This window comes from Hemitrygon akajei, chromosome 2, assembly GCF_048418815.1.
Source record: "Hemitrygon akajei chromosome 2, sHemAka1.3, whole genome shotgun sequence".
NCBI classification, from domain to species: domain Eukaryota; kingdom Metazoa; phylum Chordata; class Chondrichthyes; order Myliobatiformes; family Dasyatidae; genus Hemitrygon; species Hemitrygon akajei.
Genome location: NC_133125.1, coordinates 166822904 through 166841590, shown reverse-complemented (window position 1 = coordinate 166841590; position 18687 = coordinate 166822904). Strand labels below are relative to the sequence as shown.

General features: G+C 44.4%; 1 protein-coding gene across 1 annotated transcript in view; it reads left to right on the top strand.

Moving 5' to 3' along the window:
- Positions 1 to 2506: 2506 nt before the first annotated feature.
- LOC140721350 (natural cytotoxicity triggering receptor 3-like) overlaps positions 2507 to 18687 on the top strand; it is a 42888-nt gene continuing 26707 nt past the window's right edge. Inside the window, exons 1-3 of the mRNA XM_073036193.1 lie at positions 2507 to 2561; positions 12153 to 12206; positions 15287 to 15628. Of these exons, the coding sequence (XP_072892294.1) occupies positions 12167 to 12206; positions 15287 to 15628 (382 nt within the window). The 5' untranslated portion in view covers positions 2507 to 2561; positions 12153 to 12166. The remainder of the gene's footprint in view (positions 2562 to 12152; positions 12207 to 15286; positions 15629 to 18687) is intronic.

The following is an 18687-nucleotide window of genomic DNA, read 5'->3' as shown; positions in this document are numbered from 1 at the left end:
AAGGTTGCTTTGGCAAGTAAGTTGAAAATAAATCCGAAGGGTTTCTACAGTTATATTAATAGCAAAAGGATAGTGAGGGATAAAATTGGAGCCTTAGAGAATCAGAAGTGGACAGCTATGTGTGGAGCCGAAAGAGAAGGGGTTAGATTTTGAACAATTTATTTTCTTCAGTATTCACTAAGGAGAAGGGTATTGAATCGTGTAAGGTAAGGGAAACAAGTAGGGAAGTTATGGAAACTATGACTATTAAAGAGGAGGAAGTACTGGCGCTTTTAAGGAATATAAAAGTGGATAAATCTCCGGGTCCTGACAAGATATTCCCTAAGATCTTGAGGGAAGTTAGTGTAGAAATAGCAGGGGCTCTGACAGAAATATTTGAAATGTCATTAGAAACGGGGATGGTGCCGGAAGATTGACGTATTGCTCATGTGGTTCCATTGTTTAAAAAGGGTTCTAAGAGTAAACCTAGCAATTATAGGCCTGTAAGTTTGACGTCAGTGGTGGGTAAATTAATGGAAAGTATTCTTAGAGATGGTATATGTAATTATCTGGATAGACAGTGTCTGATTAGGAATAGTCAGCATGGATTTAGCGTGGAAGGTCATGTTTGACAAATCATATTGAATTTTTTGAAGTGCTTACGAGGAAAGTTGACGAGGGTAAAGCAGTGGATGTTGTCTATATTCATTTCAGTAAGGCCTTTGACAAGGTTCCGCACGTTAGATAGGAAGGTTCAATCGTTAGGTATTAATATTGAAGTAGTAAAATGGATTCAACAGTGTCTGGATGGAAGATGCCAGAGAGTAGTGGTGGATAAGTGTTTGTCAGGTTGGAGGCGGGTGACTAGTGGTGTGCCTCAGGGATCTGTACTGGGTCCAATGTTGTTTGTCATATACATTAATGATCTGGATGATGGGTTGGTAAATTGGATTAGTAAGTATGCAGATGATACTAAGATAGGAGGCAGTGTGGATAATGAAGTAGGTTTTCAAAGCTTGCAGAGAGATTTAGGCCAGTTAGAAGAGTGGGCTGAAGGATGTCAGATGGAGTTTAATGCTGATAAGTATGAGGTGCTACATTTTGGTAGGAATAATCCAAATAGGACATACATGGTAAATGGTAGGGCATTGAAGAATGCAGTAGAACAGAGTGATCTAGGAATAATGGTGCATAGTTCCCTGAAGGTGGAATCTCATGTGGATAGGGTGGTGAAGAAAGCTTTTGGGTTGCTGTCCTTTATAAATCAGAGCATTGAGTATAGGAGTTGGCATGTAATGTAAAACTTGTACAAGGCATTGGTAAGGCCGAATTTGGGATATTATGTACAGTTCTGGTCACCGAATTATAGGAAAGATGTCAACAAAATAGAGAGAGTACAGAGATGATTTACTATAATGTCACCTGGGTTTCAGCACCTTAGTTACAGGGAAAGGTTGAACAAGTTAGGTCTTTATTCTTTGGAGCGTAGCAGGTTGAGGGGGGACCTGATAGAGGTATCTAAAATTATGAAGGGGATGGATAGAGTTGACGTGGACAGGATTTTTCCATTGAGAGTAGGGGAGATTCAAACAAGAGGACATGAGTTGAGAGTTAAGGGGCAAAAGTTTAAGGGTAACACGAGCGGGAACTTTGCTCAGAGATTGGTAGCTGTGTGGAACGAGCTTCCAGTAAATGTGGTAGAGGCAGGTTCGGTATTGTCATTTAAAGTAAAATTGGATAGGTATATGGACAGGAAAGGAATGGAGGTTTATAGGCTGAGTGCGGGTCAGTGGGACTAGGTGAGAGTAAGCGTCGGCACGGACTAGAAGGGCTGAGATGGCCTGTTTCCTTGCTGTAATTGTTATATGGTTATATATATAATAAGCTAGAATTGCGCAATACTGATGATTTACAGGAGTATGTTTGCGAAATCAGCAGGCAGCGTTGCAGATGCTGAACTCTCACTTCCCTTCTAGTGAGTTTATATTTAAGGAACCCCAAACAGAGCGAGAGATAGAAATTAATATATAAATGGTCTCACTTCTGAGCAAAATACTAATTTCGCAAATATACTTCTATAAATCAACAGTATTGCACAATTCTAGCTTTTTTTAAATATCAAACTGCAGCGTCAATAGGACTGCCTCCTGAGATCGCACGACTGCTTACAGGGAAGTAAAGCTGGACAAGAGGAACTTTTCATAGAATAAAATGAATCATGTTGAGCTGATTTTCCTTCACAAAATTGCTTTACTCTCTAGTTACTGAAAACTGGGACATGTACTGATTTCTTAGGGAGATGTTTGCTTACTAAGATTACTACTAAACAATTGGGATTATGATGGGACTAAGGAAACGAGAAAAGTGGAGACCTTAAGTTGCATGGAAGATGCGAAGAAAATAATGTTCCATGCTACATTTCACAAGCGGGAATTTCAGTTTCAATTCCCCCTTTTGGTTCCGACAAGACAATAACTGACGTGTTAGATTTGTTTCTGGATTTCCTTCATTTACGTTTGGAATTTCTCTTTGTGTGCGTGATTGTACCGTCGAAGAGAGGTCACAAACATCTGATTGTTAAAGTAAGTGTTCTTCTGTTTTCCACATTTACTTAAGGCATAGCAGCGACCGAATTCTTTGTAATATACTATACCTATACGTTATTATTTTCCTCTATTATATACTTGGCTTCTACCATCGTCCTTTCCAGTCCTGATGAAGGGTCTTGGCCCGAAAGATCCTGACCTGCTGAATTCCTCTAGCATTTTGTGTGCGCAGCTGCAAAACTTAGTCGAAAAAGTATTGAAGGAAACATTTTTGAAAAGCAGAGATCAAATTCATTAAAACATAAAAAGAGGAAAATATAAACGAAATTATTGCAGCCAGTTATGTTGTTGGATTCAGCTTCGAACCATAGCTAGAAAGGATTAACGTACTTAGTGTCACGTGCCCCATGACGGGATTAAAGAACCAGCAGAAATAGAAAACACCGTGGAGTCTGGTATTGCTATAAAGTAATGCTCTTTATTAGTAACTACGCAATACAGTAATATAAATGCAGATATATCAAACAGGTTAGCAATGATTTTATGTGTGTGTGTGAGTGTGTGTGTGTGGCAATAGGAAAACCAAGCTTCTTCAAGCCTAGGGGTAAATGGATACAGTCTTACGATGATGAGTGAAGTTCAGTTCAGTTCGTGGTATTGAGTCGAGTAGTGATGGAGAGAGAGAGAGAGAGAGAGAGAGAGAGAGAGAGAGAGAGAGAGAGAGAGAGAGAGAGAGAGAGAGAGAGAGAGAGAGAGAGAGAGAGAGAGAGAGAGAGAGAGAGAGAGAGAGAGAGAGAGAGTTTTGAGTGTTCAGATAGGCTGATGCCGTCGGTCGTCCCGTTGTCCTCCGAAATTCTTTGGAAGTCACCGACTGTGACCATAACTAAGGCAACCGTTCTTCTGTGGTGGAATTACTAACCATGGCGAGGGTTGGACACACGAATAACTCTCCACCGGTCACACCCTTTTCACATTGCGAGAGCCACTGATCGATGCTCCTGATCGATCCTTCAACACCCACCTTTGCTGTGGGCACAACAAAGCTCATTCAGTGTCCGAAACTATGTGTCTGTAGGTCTATCAGCTGACCCACTATTTATCTCAGCATGCTGAACACCAGCCGTCCATCAAATAACGCCGCCCTCGGTCACCATGGCGGCCCGTGAGCTGCTCCTTCTCCGCAAAAACTCACAAGCAGGCAGTGTCCTTGTATATTCGAAACTAGCTTGCAGAGAAACCATAATACCATCTCCGAACAGTCTTTGTCTCTCTCTCTCTCTCTCTCTCTCTCTCAATAACAAAGTTTCCGGGGTCGAAAAACAACTCCCTCTCTCTTTTCAAAAACACAGTTCATAGGGGTAATTCAGGAACCCCGTCACATTAGGTAGGGGCAGAAGGTACTTGTTGAGCCAAGATCTTAATTGCTAAAGTTGTTTTTTTTTTTGTGATGATGCAAGAATAGATTTGAAGTGCAGTATATTTGATGTCGTACACACGATTTTAACAAGGCTGTTCACGAGCTTCCTAATGAAGGCCATTGACAAATAAAGATCAAAGTTCAAAGTGCAAATTTTGTTCTTATTAATGCGCATATATGTCACCATATACAACATTACGATTCATTTGCTTGGGGACGTATTCAATAAATCCGCAATAGAATAGTAATAAAAATAGAATCAATGAAAGACTTGGTCGTTTAACCAGTGGGCAAAAGGCAACAAGCTGTTGTCAAAACAAACGCAAAAAGGAAGAAGTAATAAAATTTTATGAAGGGTCCTTGAAACTGAGTCCATAAATTATGGGAATATTTCAGTGATGGGGCAAGTAAAGTAAAGTGAAGTGAAGTTATTCGTAGTGTGTGTGTTTGGGGGGGGGGGGGGAATGAGGAGGTTTCCTTGATGATGCATGCTTTCCTGCGGCAATGCTTCATATAGTTATGTTCAATTCTGGGGAGGTCTTTACCCATGGTGGACAGGGTCGTGTCCTCCACTTCTTGCAGGATTTTCTGTTCAAGGGCATTGGTGTTTCAAGCCAGGTTGTGTTACAGACAGTCAATATTCTCTCCAATACACATCTATTGATGCCCGTCAAAATTTTAGATGGTATGCCGAATCGTTGAAAACTCATCAGGAAGTAAAGGTGCTCTTCGTAATTGCATTTAAGTGATGGGCGCAGGACAGCTCCCCTGAAATAATAAAACCGAGGAATTTAAAGTTGCTGACCGTCTCCACCTCTCATCCTCCAATGAGGAATTGATCATTGACCTCTGTTTTTCTCCTTCGGAAGTCAGTAATCAGTTCTTTGGTCTTCCTGTCAGTAGGTAAGAGATATTTTTAAGGCAATTTGTCAAGCAACTTTTCAATCCGGTCAAGATGACGCCAGCGAACGGGATTCTTCGGGCGACATCTTGCAGAACCCAGTCAATCTCTTCAATTATTTCGGGTTCTTTACATCTTCTGCTTGTTCTTTGTGCCTTGAATGTGTTTCGAAACTGCTGGTACCTGAGACGTGCAGTTCAGAACCCTGTCGAATGATCTTACAGAGTGCTGGCTCGGAGAACACGGTGAGTTCGCGCTGCCTCGTGCCGAAGACCAGAGACGTTTGCTGGCGTCATGAACGATTCCATTTTGAAGCGACGAGGATGATGTGGCGGAGTCGGCGGTCACTCACCACGAAGGCGTCCATGGCGGTCGGTAGACGGGTCAGCGGCGTTTGAAAGGACTGAGTACATGCGGGCACTGTCCTCGAGGCTGAAAGGGGGTTGTTTTCGAAATTCTGAGACGTGATTATTGGGCAGTAGTTTATATCGGTCTCCTTCGGTTTTCTGTGGTTTCTTTCTTGTCGACGATTGCTGGGTGGATGATATGTTCCTTTTTGCGCGAGGGAGGTGTTGGAGATTATTGTTGGTGTTCATGTTGGTGATCTGTTAGTTATTTAGTGCGAAGGAGGGGGTGGGGTTAGGGATTTGCGAGTAGTTTTCTTTTTTTTGTTTTCATGCGGGAGGCGGGTGTTATGTCTTTTAATTGAACAACCCTATGGGTTTTCTATATTTCATAGCTATGTAGAGAAGGCGAATGTCAGGGTTGTAGTGTACAGGCATAGTTTGACAATAAACTGAACTTTCAACCTTTGAACCGCTTTTCCGTCTCCTTCCTTTATGCTCATTCTTCACCGCCTATGCTTAGGCCTACGACAATGATGTCAGCAAACTTGACTACGGCATTAGAGCTGTGCTTAGCTACACAGTCATAAATGTAAGGTGGGTAGAGCTGGAGTCTAAGCAGACAAACTTGTGGTGCATCTGGTCTGATGGAGATCGTGGAGGAGATGTTGCCAATCGAACTGACTCATCAAAGGAAGGTTCACAAAGTGGTTAAATTGGCGAATAAATATCAGTAAGCAAAGGGTAAATGTTGACGAGATACTTGTGAATTGTTGGCTATTATCATCGTGGTTATAGGAGTGACTACACGTATTATCTCTTTTTGAAAGGTATGCGTTATTGATTTAGACATTGATGGCGAGGACACCTTGGAACAATTTGCAGATTGCCAGGGCGCAAATGGCTAATATAATGGGACATATTATTAAGATGTTAGGAGCAAAGTATAATGGGAGATGTCAGAAGCATGATTTTGTACACGAAGAGCATTAGGTGTGTGGAACGCGCTGCCAGAATTGGTGGTAGAAACAGATATACTAGGGATTCTTGGATAGTTCCATGATTAAGAGAAAATTAATGGTTATGTGGTAGAAGATTTTTATATTGTTCTTGGAGTACGTGTCATACGGTGGGCGCTGGGAGCGGACCCAAATGCAAGCCACAGACACTGAATTACTAGGAACTGGACTGGACTAGAGTTAGGGACGGGACAGGACACAGACTAGGAGCTGGGACAGGAACACAGACTTGGGCTAGAACCTTGGCTAGACAAAAGGGACCAGGACAAGGAACTGGGAACGAGGAGCCTGGGCTTGGACTCCGAGCCAGAGACTGGACAAGGACCCAAAACCTGGGTTATGACTCGGGCTTGGATCCCGGAATCACGAAAGACATGACCGGGGCTACAGAACTGGACGAGGCTTGGATTCTTCGAGGCTTTCTTGGACAGGACGAGGTAATCCTGGGCTGGGCGAGGCAGAAGGACAGGACGAGACCCCGAAGCCTTGACTTGGTCTTGGGAGAACAGGAACACAGGGCCTTGGTCTTGAGAGAGACAGGAACACAGGGATATGGAGCACAGAGCCGGGATCCGTCCTTAGGAACAGGACTAGGGGCCGGGGTTGTACACAGTCAGGACCCCTCCTAGGAAGCAGGATGTAGGGCCGGGACTCGTACACAGAACACAGAGAGACGTGTGGGGGGGGGGGGGGGATCATTCAACAGGAGAGAACCCAGGATGGCGAGAGTAACACGACAGTGTCTGTGTCGCTGGTTCTATACTTGGCTGGACTGGTCTGTCATAGGGTGGGCGCTGGGAGTCGTACACAGAACACAGAGGGATGGTTCCGAACACAAGGCAGCGGCAGACATAGTGAAGGCTTGGAAACAGAGACAGTTCCAAACAACGATAGACGGTTCATTATCTAGACACAGCAAGGCTCCGGTCTTACACCGGTGGTAGAACTTGACAGCGATACAGGTGAGGTTTCAGGCAAAGGCTTCAGGAGGAAGGTGAAAGGAAGGGTAGGGTAGGGAACAGTCCAGCCAATGAAGCTCTCTCTCTCTCTCTCTCTCTCTCTCTCTCTCTCTCTCTCTCTCTCTCTCTTGTTTTACGGCGGTTGGCACCCAGCTTAATGGTGCATTACCGCCTCCTTCTGTTCCAGAGTATGCGATGGACTCATATTCTAAATCCCTTCACCTAATCGCACACATACACATACCCTAACCTACACTTTATCCTCCCCATCCTAGTACCCTATTTCTGTTTATCCATCATATCCTATAAAAAAACCCTGTACCCCTTAAGAAAGCTAAAAATACCCTGACCTGTGTTCTCTCACCCATGCCCAGCAACCCTTTTAATGTGAATTCCTGCACCCCTAATTCCCTTAGATTAATTCTCATCATCTCTCTCTGTATCCCATACTTCCTGCAACTCAGAACTACATGCTCTACTGAATCCTCTTCCTGACATTCCTCACACAATCCTGTCTGGTGTTTCCCTATCAATTTCAATGTTTGGTTTAGTGCACAGTTCCCCAGCCTTAACCTAGTCCACACAATTTCCTCTCTTCTGTATCTACTTTCTACCCTAGTACATGCAACACCTTTTTTGTATTTGATATAAATGCCTCCCTTTCCCCTCCCAGCCAATGAAGCTGAACCCAGGAGCTACTTATGTAGCCAGCCCAAAATGAGAATCAGGTGCCTCAAATAGTGTACCCAACAGAACATGGGAAAATCGGAAAACCTGGAATAAGGAACGTTGTAGCGGACCGTGAATCAGAATGCGGACTTCATGGACCGGACCATCAAGTCAAGTCAAGTCAAGTCTAGTCACTTTTATTGTCATTTCGACCATAACTGCTGGTACAGTACATAGTAAAAATGAGACAACATTTTTCAGGACCATGGTGCTACATGACACAGTACAAAAACTAGACTGAACTACGTAAAAAAACACAGAGAAAGCTATACTAGACTACAAACCTACACAGGACTGCATAAAGTGCACAAAACAGTGCAAGCATTACAATAAATAATAAACAGGGCAATAGGTCAAGGTGTCAGTTCAGGCTTCGGGTATTGAGGAGTCTGATAGTTTGGAAGAAGAAACTGTTACATAGTCTGGTCGTGAGAGCCCGAATGCTTCGGAGCCTTTTTCCAGCCGGCAGGAGGGAGAAGAGATTGTATGAGGGGTGAACGGGGTCCTTCATAATGCTGTTTCCTTTGCGGATGCAGCGTGTAGTGTAAATGTCCGTGATGGCGGGAAGAGAGACCCGATGATCTTCTCAGCTGACCTCACCATCCGCTGCAGGGTCTTGCGATCCGAGATGGTGCAATTTCCGAACCAGGCAATGATGCAGCTGCTCAGGACGCTCTCAATACAACCCTTGTAGAATGTGATGAGGATGGAGGGTGGAAATGGACTTTCCTCAGCCTTCGGAGAAAGTAGAGATGCTGCTGGGTTTTCTTTGCTATGGAGCTGGTGTTGAAGGACCAGGTGAAATTCTCCGTCAGGTGAACTCCAAGAAATTTGATGCTCTTTACGATTTCTACCGAGGAGCCGTTGATGTTCAGCGGGGAGTGGTCACTCTGTGCACTCCTGAAGTCACCAACCATCTCTTTTGTTTGTTCACATTAAGAGACAGGTTGTTGTCTCTGCACCAGTCTGTTAGCGGCTGCACCTCCTCTCTGTAAGCTGACTCGTCGTTCTTGCTGATGAGACGCACCACGGTCGTGATATCGGCGAACTTGATGATATGGTTCGAGCTGTGTGTTGCAGCTCAGTCATGGGTTTGCAGAGTGAACAGCAGTGGACTCAGCACGCAGCCCTGGGGAGCCCTCGTGCTCAGTGTGATGGTGTTGGAGTTGGTGACAGTACATTAACAGGTTGGCACATAATCGTGGGTCGAAGGTTTTGTACTGTGCTGTATTGTTCTTTGTTACTATAAAGGGAAAAAGGTTTGCGCTGTTGGCGAGAATATAGCTCGAAAGAAGTTTTGGTAACTTCTAATAGACATCTGCAGTGACATAGAATGCAATTTTAAAATTTAGGCATATAGCGCAGAGTAAACCCTTTCAGTCTTTCAAGCATCGTAGCCCATCAACCCCCGATTAAACTTAACTTAATCACGGGACAATTTACAAAGGCAAATTAACCCTCCAATCGGTACTGTATGGATTGTGGGAGGAAACGGGAACACACGGAGAAATGCAACACATTCCACGGGGAGGACGTACAGACTCCTTATAGGGGACTTCGGAATTGAACTCGGAACTCCGAACCCCGAACTGTAATAGCACAGTGGTTAGTGCTAAGTTCTGTCGCCCATGGTATTCGGGGTTGTCCGTAAGTCATGGATAGGCCATCGCCACATTTTCCTAATAAGTCAAATAGTGTGTCTATCGCAAATATATTTGGAAGAAAGCAGTGAAAGCAAATTCAAACACAAGGAAATCTGCAGATGCTGGAAATTCAAATAACAACACACACAAAATACTGGTGGAACGCAGCAGGCCAGGCAGCATCTATAGGGAGAAGCGCTGTCGACGTTTCGGGCCGAGACCCTTCGTCAGGACTAACCGAAAGGAAAGATAGTAAGAGATTTGAAAGTAGTGGGGTGAGGGGGAAATGCAAAATGACAGGAGAAGACCGGAGGGGGTGGGATGAAGCTAAGAGCTGGAAAAGTGATTGGTGAAAGTGATACCGAGCTGGAGAAGGGAAAGGATCATGGGACGGGAGGACGCGAGAGAACGAAAGGTGGGGGGGAAGCACCAGAGGGAGATGGAGAACAGGCAAACAACTAAATATGTCAGGGATGGGGTAAGAAGGGGAGGAGGGGCATTAACGGAAGTTAGAGAAGTCAATGTTCATGCCATCAGGTTGGAGGCTACCCAGCCAGTATATAAGGTGTTGTTCCTCCAACCTGAGTTTGGATTCATTTTGACAGTAGAGGAGGCCATGGATAGACATATCAGAATGGGAATGGGACGTGGAATTAAAATGTGCGGCCACTGGGAGATCCTGCTTTCTCTGGCGGACCGAGCGTAGGTGTTCAGTGAAACCGTCTCCCGGTCTACGTCGGGTCTCACTAATATATACAGGGCCACACCACGAGCACCGGACACAGTATACCACACCAGTCGACTCACAGGTGAAGTGTCGCCTCACCTGGAAGGACTGTCTGGGGCCCTGAATGGTGGTGAGGGAGGAAGTGTAAGGGCAGGTGTAGCATCTGTTCCGCCTAAAAGGATAAGTGCCAGAAGGGAGATCGGTGGGAAGGGATGGTGGGGGGGGGGGGGGGGGGAACGAGTTGACAAGGGAGTCACGTAGGGAGCGATCCCTGTGGAAAGCAGAAAGAGGTGGGGACGGAAAGATGTGCTTGGTAGTGGGTTCCCGTTGGAGGTAACGGAAGCTACGGAGAATTATACGTTGGACCTGGAGGACGGTGAGGACAAGGGGAACCCTATCCCGAGTGGGGCGGCGGATGGATAGGTTGAGGGCAGATGTGCGGGAAATGGGAGAGATGCGTTTGAGAACAGAGTTGATGGTGGAAGAAGGGAAGCCCCTTTGTTTAAAAAAGGAAGACATCTCCTTCGTCCTGGAATGAAATGCCTCATCCTGAGAGCTGATGCGGCGAAGAGGGAGGAATTGTGAGAAGGGGATAGCATTTTTTCAAGAGACAGGGTGGGAAGAGGAATAGTCCAGGTAGCTGTGAGAGTCTGTAGGCTTATAGTAGATATCAGTAGATAGGCCGTCTCGGTGGGGGATGGAGGTATATATGGACTGGCAAATTCAAGCAAATTCATGTCCTTTTGTTTGGTTGGCTGCTTTTATAGATATCAACTGCTAGAGAGTTGAATTTGAGTCTTCATATTGAATGCATGGATGATAACGTTTCTGATAAACAAAGTAGGACTTTCCTATTTATATCGTATCCGATGCGTAAATTCAGACACGATTGTCTTAATGCACGCCCTCGGGCCACACATTGTGGGAATGCAAAGTTGGCGCCGGAATGTACGGCAGTCCTTGCGGGCTGTCTCCAGCACGCCACTGTGTGTGTTGTTAACACAAACGACGAATATCGCCGTTTGTTTTGATATACATGTAATGAATAAATATGAATCTGAATCTCATTGTATATGATATCTTGTCAGTTTGCTTTTGTCAGTTGAATGTTCCCAGTGCAATTAGCCACGGTAGAGCACAACAACCAAAAGTCAGTACTCATTGTGCAATGATAGTGTTAAGCAAACGGATTTGTATGAAAAGCTGAGCAGTTTGTGAACAGCGATAGACACTATAAATAGTTCCCCAGCATAGACCGTAAGCACTAACATAGACACTAGGGAGACTGCAGATTCTGGAAATATTGAACAACACACACACACACACACACACACACACACACACACACACACACACACACACACACACACACACACACACACACACACACACACACACACACACACACACACACACACACACACACACACACACACCTTGTGACTGCAGTCTATCCCTTCACTGGGCCTGAATGGTCAAACGAATGATCTGCCTCAGCGCGCGCCGAGGGCATGGAATCCGCGAAAGCCTCAGATAAATGAGGCTTTTCTGGATTATGTCTCTTTTTTGGAAAGGGGCTTGTCGGACTGAGACAAAAGGACATTAGCCCAAGTTCAAGTGATTGAAAACATTATTTACCAACACAATAACAGCATGCATTACTAAGTGAACCATCGAAAATAATGAATCGATAGAACATTTATTATTTTGGCATAGATGACATTCGCCATTACGTATTTTTACGAATGATGACGAAGTGGCCCTTGATTGCACTGGAGGCAATGGCGTTTGACAACATTTCCAGAGAAATGATCTGAGCTGGCTTGTCCCAAAAACGGAATCAATTAATCTGTATTAGCAAAGTATTATTTTCTTGTTTCACTTGCAGGCAGTCTCCGAAACATGGTGTGGAATATGGTCGTTTGGTCAGCAGTGTTCCTCGGTAAGCAATGCACACTTAGAGACTCATATACCAGCATAAGAACATGCAAGCACACACACGCACAGCCAGTAAAGGATACTTTACCGAGAATATGGGGTGAACGCCTTGAAAGTGAGTACATAGGTTGTGGGAACATTTCAATGACGGCACAAGTGTAGTTGAATGGTTGATGAGCCAGATGGTTGAGGGGTAAGAACTGGTCACGAAACTGGTGATGTGTGTACTGAGGCTCATTTATCTTCTTCCCGCTGGCAGCGTGTTGGAGGGTGTTGATGACGATGGATGCTGCTTTCCTGCGACAGCGAATCGTGTACATGTGCTCAATCGTCGGGAGTGTTTTACCCGTGATAGACTGGGCCGTATTGACTACTTTTTGTAGGACTGTCCATTCAAGGGCATTGGTGGTTCCAGTTTGGAACCAATGATTAACCCAGTCAACGTACGTTCCACCACATTACTACACAGGTTTGTCAAAGGTTAAGATGTTTTGCCAAATCTTAGCAAACTCTTAGGGAAGCAGAGGCTCTGCCATGCTTTCTTTGTAATGGCACTTACATACTGGCCCTAGGACAGAACTCCTAAAGTTATAACACCGGAGAAGTTAAAGTTGCTAATCCTCACTGCCACTGATCCTCCGATGAGGACAAGCACATGGACATCTAGATTCCTTCTACTGAAATCAATAACAAGGTCATTGTTCTTGCTGTCATTGAGTGCGAGATTGTTGTCAGCAAAGTTGAATATGACAATAGTGCTGTGCTTCGCCTTATAGTCATCAATCTAAAGTCATTAGTGCAGGAGCTAATCACACAGACTTGTGGTACACCTGTGTCGATAGAGATTGTGGAAATGCTGTTGCCAATCCGAAATGGCTGGGTTCTGCAAGTGAGGAAATTGAAGTCCCAATTGCACCAATGAGGTATTGAGGCCAATTTCTTGAAGATTATTCTTTAGTTTTGAAGGGAGCTTAGTATTGAGTGCCGAACTGCAGTCGATAAAGAGCATTTTTGCTGCATGCATTTTGCCGTCCATATTTTCCAGGGTTGAGCGAAGAGAGAATGAAATGGCATCTGCTGTGGATCTGTTATGCAGGAAGGCAGAATGCAACGGTTCCTAGTCGCTCCCGAGGTCGGAGTTGATATGTTTCCTCACCAGCCTCTCATGTAGGTGCTACTGGACGACACTTATGGAGGCAGGCTACAAAACTCTTCTTAGTCATCAGTATAACTGTATGCTGCTCGAAGCAGACGAGTACCTCGGACTGCAGAAGTGAGGGGTTGAAGATCTGAGTAAATATTCCAGCCAGTTGATCAGCACAGGTCTTCATTACTCAGCCAGGTATCCACCTACGCCCGATGCTTTCCCGTGGGTTCACGGTCCTGAAGAATGCTTTCAGGTCTGTCCCAGAGACTGAAATCACAGGGTCATCGGGAGTGTTGGAAATTCATGAGGGTTCCTCCATTCTTTGACGGTGAAAGTGAGCATAGAAGGCATTGCGCCCATCTGGCAGCGAAGCCCTGTAGTCACCTATGTCACTTGGTTTCACTTGGTAGGAGAAGTTCGAATTCAAGCCACAGCTGTCGAGGAAACTGCAACGAGTCAAGTGTAGTCTGGAATGTCCACTTCGACCGTGCGATGGCTTTCCAAGATCGTACCTGGATCTCTTGTGACTCACTTGGCCGCCGGACCTGAATGCCACTGATCTGGCTCTCGGCAGATTGTAGATTTTATGTTTCACCCAGGGCTTCTGGTTAGGGAAGACACTGAAGGACTTTGAGGGGACATCTCTTCTACAAACAAGCTATAGTCATTCAGATCTCAGATGACTCATTCAAAACGGTCCAGTCCTTCGACTCGTAGCAGATAACCATTTGATAGCCTCCCACGACCACTGGCAATGGCAAATTGCACTGCGGGAAGCAAACAAAGGTAGGATGTGCCCATATTTGGTAGGAACATACGGAGTGTTGCAGAGCTGAGGGTCCTTATGACATAAGTGGTTAGTATCCTGAAAATGGCAGCGTCCGATTATAGGGTGGATTTTGGGATGCCTGCCCTCATTATTGTGTCGTTCATTGTAACAGTTGTGTCGTCAGGTTACAGCTATTTAAAACATTGTAGCGGTTTTAGTCCCCAATTATAGGAAGAATGTGATTGAGTTGATAAAATGCAGACAAAGCTGATTCAATTAGGAGGGAAAGAATGGTACATGGCGACAATCTTTATTACATGGATGGTGTGTCTGAGTGAAGTCAAGTCAAGTCGTTTACCTATGTGCACGTAGACCGTCAAACGAGACAACTTTTCTCCGAACCAGGGTTGAAAGCACTGCAGTATACTTAACACACATACACACAATATCTTATGGAAGCACAGACGGCATCTACAGGTGGATCACACATAAATAAACAAATTAAAGTGAAGAAGTTAATTATTGTAAGGCACAGAGTAGATTAACCAGTGACATTTCGAATGCGATGCGGCCGAGAGTTCTGAAGCCTAATGACCCGAGGGAAGAAAATGTTTCTGATCCTGGCCTGTCCTTTTTTTATGCATCGGAGTCTCCTACCTAATGGCAGAAAGTCAAAGAGGATGCTGGATGGATGGATGGAATACTTAATAATAAGGAGAGCTGTCTACGCGGGCTCCTATCTCTAAGGACTCTGTGTACACAGTGCTCTTGATACATTTCCTCTTTGGATGGTAGGGAGACCCTGATGATCCACTCAGCAGTTCCCACAGTCCTTTATGGAGATTTCCTGTCCGATGATCGGCCGCTCCAATACGAGATGGAGATGCAACTAATCAGTAAGGGAAACGATATACCTTTATGTTAAGATTTAGGCAGTATCGAAAGGGATTTTTTTTCAGCAGAGGACGGTTAGAAACTGGAGAGTACTGCCTGAAGAGGTGGTGGAGACAGGTACTTTAAGAAGCATCCAATACTTTAATCCCCACAGCATAGAAGCCTTTGGACCAAATGTGGGTAAATGAGATCAGCGTAGTTATGTGCAACTGGAGGCTCTGGCATGTTGGACCGAAAGGGAAATGCGAGACAATGAGATTATTTCTTGTTGCAGGAACTGCAGGAACTAACGGAATAATCAAACAATCGCCAGAGCAACTCACGCTTACCGAAGGGGGCACGGCGCAGCTGAATTGTAGTTACATCAGTAAAATAAACGATGCAAAGAAGCCGGTCGGAGCCATTACCTGGTACAAAGACGAGGAACACCGTGTTGTTTCCAACAAGTCCAGCGGGTTTCATGGTCGCGTAAGGACTAGCAGTGTATTCAACATTCTACACCAAACTGTACAAATTTTCAACGTCAGAATGAACGATACAGGAAAGTATTACTGCAGAGTAGAAATTTTCGGGCAGGGAGATCATTTTGGAAAAGGGGCACAAGTTACAGTCACACGTAAGTTCGTCTTATATTACATTTATATTCGACGTTTGATTCGCATTTCTCCACTTCTGCAATATAGTGTACCTCAGTGCAAATTTAGACAAATAAATTCAGAATATCATTGACATACTGAAAGTGAATTAAATGATAACAAAATAATGAAAGGTAAATTAACATTGCAATCGACTTAATCAAGTTAATTTTTATCGGGGAGTGTTAATCCAATCTGTTCGCAGGACAACTGCACCAGCAGAAAGAAATCAAATAAGCAGACGGGTAAAAATGCTGGGATTGTTCAGCATCATCTCGGAAACGGCAGTAGTCAGTCCTAAGTGAGCCTACATTATTTTACTTGCACGTTCAGTGTTTTACCACCCTCATCAATATCCGCAAAGGGAAAAAAATGAATTCGTATTTAAGTGTCAGAGCTTTGGAATATATGACTTTAAGACCATAGGATGAAAGAACAGAATTAGGCCATCTGGCTGATCCATTATTCCTCTCTGTCCCAATCTCCTGCCTTTTCCCTTATTCCTCTATGCCCCGATCAATCGAGAACTATGAACGTCTGCTTTAAATATACATAAAGGCTTGGCCTACACATAATTCCACAGATGCTCTACTCCGTGGCTAAAGAAATTCCTCCTCATCTGCGTTTTAAAAGGACGATCCTCTATTCTGAGAGCGTGTCCTCTGGTCTTGTGCACTCCCACCCTAGCACTTATCTTCTTCACACCATTGAGGGTTTTCATCATTCGATAGGTTTCAATTAGGTTTCACTCTCAGTCTTCTGAGTTCTAGTAAATGCAGGCTCAAAGGCAACAAACAGTCTTCACGTGTCAAGCCACCCAATCCTGGAATCATTTCCGTCTCCCGCCTTTAAACCATCTCTGTTATCAGCACATACTTTCTCAGATAAAGGGCCCAAAGCTGATCACAATACGCCAAGTGAGGCCGGACCTATGGTTTGTAAAGTTTCAGCATTCCCGACAGCCTTGCTTTTATATTGTCGTCCTTTTCAAATGAAAACTAACATTGTCTTTGCCTTGTTCACCACAAATTAACCGCAAGGGTAACCTGCACAATAACTAACAAGTCCCTTTGCCCCTCACTTTTTTTGTATATTCTATCCATTTTGAAAATAGTCAACCCTTTTATTTCTTCTACCAAAGTGCATGACCACGTACTTCCCGACCTTGGATTCCATCTACCGCTCCTTTGCTCATTCTCCTAATCTCTCTGTTCTTTTGGGGCCTCTCTACATCTTCCATACTACTTGCCCCTCCATTTGTCTCATATCTCCCAAACTTTGCAATCACATCATTAAAATCATTGACCGACAACATAACAAGAGTCGTTCCCATCACAGACCCCTGTGGAACACCAGTGATCACCAGCAGCTAACCAGAAAAGGCACCTTATTCCAGTTCATTGCCTCCAGCCAATCAGCCACTGCTCTATCCATTTGTTCCCTTTACTACCTTGGGCTCGTAGCTTCTTAAGCATCCTCATTTGTGGCACTTTGTAAAAGGCCTTCTGAGAATCCAACCGTACAACATTAACCGATTCTTCTTTGTCTATCCTGCTCGTTATGTCTTCAAAGAATTCAAACCGATTTGTCAGGCTAGATTTTCTTATTGCGTGGCTCCAAGTACCCTGAGAGCTCATCCTTATATTTGACACAAGCATCTTCCTAACCACTGAGGTCAGACTAACTGGCTTATAATTTCCTTTCTCCTGTCTCCCTCCCTTCTTGAACAGTGGAGTGATATTTGCAATTTCGATTCCTGTGGAACCATCTAATGATCTATGAATGATCATTACTAATGCCTCCAGAATCTCATCAACCACCTCTTTCAGAACCCTGGTGTGTACTCCATTTGGTCCAGGTAACCTTTCTACCTACGGACCTTTCAATTTCCCAGGAACCTTTTCACTAGTATTAATAACTTCATATACATTATGACCCCTGACACTTGGAACGTCCACGATAGTGCTGGTGTCTTCCACAGTGAAAAGTGATGCAAAGTACTTATTCAGTTCGTACACTATTTCCTGGTTCCCCATTACCACCTCTCCCGCATTCTGTTAAATGCTGACTCTCCTGACTGCACATTGGCTGCGTTTGTAAACCAGCTACATCATCTTCGTCTGCCTTTCCTATGATGCTTCTTGCATTGAAATATATTCAGCTCAGGATACTAGTGAACACATGCTCAACATTTTGAATCCTATCTTTGTCTGAGGCGTTACCAATACCTGCCTCTGGCACTTTGATTCCCATCCCAGCCAATTTAACCCCCATCGTGCAGCATTAACAAACCTTCCCGCTACAATAATAGTCCTCCACCAGTTCAGGTGTAAACTACCCTTTCTGTACAGCTTTCCACCTTCCCAGGATCCAGAAAAATTATGCCCTGCCTCCTACGTGTGTGGAGCCGAAAGAGATGGGGGAGATTTTGAACAATTTCTTTTCTTCGGTATTCACTAAGGAGAAGGATATCGAATTGTGTAAGGCAAGGGAAACAAGTAGGAAAGTGATGGAAACTATGACGATTAAAGAGGAGGAAGTACTGGCGCTTTTAAGGAATATAAAAGTGGATAAATCTCCGGATCCTGACAGGATATTCCCTAGGTCCTTGAGGAAGGTTAGTGTAGAAATAGCAGGGGCTCTGAGAGAAATATTTCAAATGTCATTAGAAACGGGGATGGTGCCAGAGGATTGGCGTATTGCTCATGTGGTTCCATTGTGAAGACTGGTGCAAAATACTTATTGAGTTCGTCCACGATTTCCTTGTGCCCCATTACCACCTCTCCAGCATTGTGTTCCAGCGGTCTGAAATTCACCCTCAACTCTCTTTAACACTTTATGTATCGGAGGAAACTTTTGATATCCTCTCCAATTTCATGGGCTAGCTTACTTTCGTATTGCATGTTTACCTTCTTAGTGACTATATTCATTGCCTTCTGCTGGTTTTTAAAAGCTTTCCAATCCTCTAACTTCCCAGTGATTTTTGTACCTCCTTTGGATTATATGCTGGCTTTGACTATTCTGGTTGTGTCACCTCGCC